This window comes from Penaeus monodon, chromosome 28 (genome assembly GCF_015228065.2).
Source record: "Penaeus monodon isolate SGIC_2016 chromosome 28, NSTDA_Pmon_1, whole genome shotgun sequence".
Taxonomy (NCBI): Eukaryota; Metazoa; Arthropoda; class Malacostraca; order Decapoda; family Penaeidae; genus Penaeus; species Penaeus monodon.
Window position 1 is genome coordinate 31328510 of NC_051413.1, and position 988 is coordinate 31329497.

General features: G+C 59.7%; 1 protein-coding gene across 1 annotated transcript in view; it reads left to right on the forward strand.

Annotated features, from left to right (window-relative positions):
- The window catches only part of LOC119591496 (glycerol-3-phosphate acyltransferase 3-like), a gene marked incomplete in the record, with an annotated part of 16069 nt that overhangs the window by 10028 nt on the left and 5053 nt on the right, over positions 1-988 (forward strand). Inside the window, 2 exon segments of the mRNA XM_037940242.1 lie at positions 67-399; positions 689-859. Of these exon segments, the coding sequence (XP_037796170.1) occupies positions 143-399; positions 689-859 (428 nt within the window).

The following is a 988-nucleotide window of genomic DNA, read 5'->3' on the forward strand; positions in this document are numbered from 1 at the left end:
TTCTTGCGTGATGCTGTGATCAAACCACTAGATTTTCCACCCATTCTACTCTCGGCCTTTTTCCAGGTCTTCCCTCGGCGTCCGGGTCTCTCCCTGGGAACGGCAACATCTTAAGGATCTAAACCTAGCACTCCTCGTCACCATGAGTTATCCTTCGGTTCTGGAGCCGTACGCGGGCCTCATTTCGACGATCGGCCTGTGGGAGGACGTGGTGCCCTATGTGGTGTGGGGCCACGTCCTCGTCTTCGTGTGCCTGCTGGTGGTGGCCAGCGTGGGCAGGAGGCTGAGGCTGCGGAGGAAGTATGTGGACATCCTGGACAGGGTGTTCCAGTTCGTGGCGGCGAGGACGGAAGAGCCCGGCCTCGACCAGGAGGACGAGGAGGACTTCGACGACGAAGGGTGAGACACGAGGCGTGGGATTCTCCCTTCTTGCGATCTTAGCTGAGGCTTCCCTCCCCCCCTCCAGTCATCTCTCTCCTCCTGCCAAGAGTCCATTCCCTTCCGCCACTTGTCTCCCCTTCTTCCAAGGGGCCATGCTCCCGTCTCGTCTCATCTCTTAGAGAACAGGATCGTCTTTGGTTCTGTCTACGCGTCCACACTTTTTTTTTTTCATGGCACATAAATCTGAACTTGCTTCCTTCTCCGCGCCCTCAACCTGCCTTCTCCATAAGGCTTTTCTCTCCCCCAGAGTGGTCATCTGCCCGGAGTCCCCCCGCGCGGACCCCAGCCTCCAAGCGGGCACGTTCGGGCTGCAGGACTCGCTTCCGTACCTGACGGCGGGCATGCGGGCCGTGGTGCAGGACTGCGTCAGCAAGAGCTTCACCTCCGCCGAACTGCGCACGTGGAACATGCTGTCCAGGTGGGTTCCTGCGCACGAGGGCTTCCCTTGCGGAGACTGCGCTGAGCAAGAACCTCCAATCCGCTCAGATCAGCCTCGTAGTTAGGTTCCTCCTCGGTCCTCCTCAGCTCCTCGTTCCCGTACGGTGCC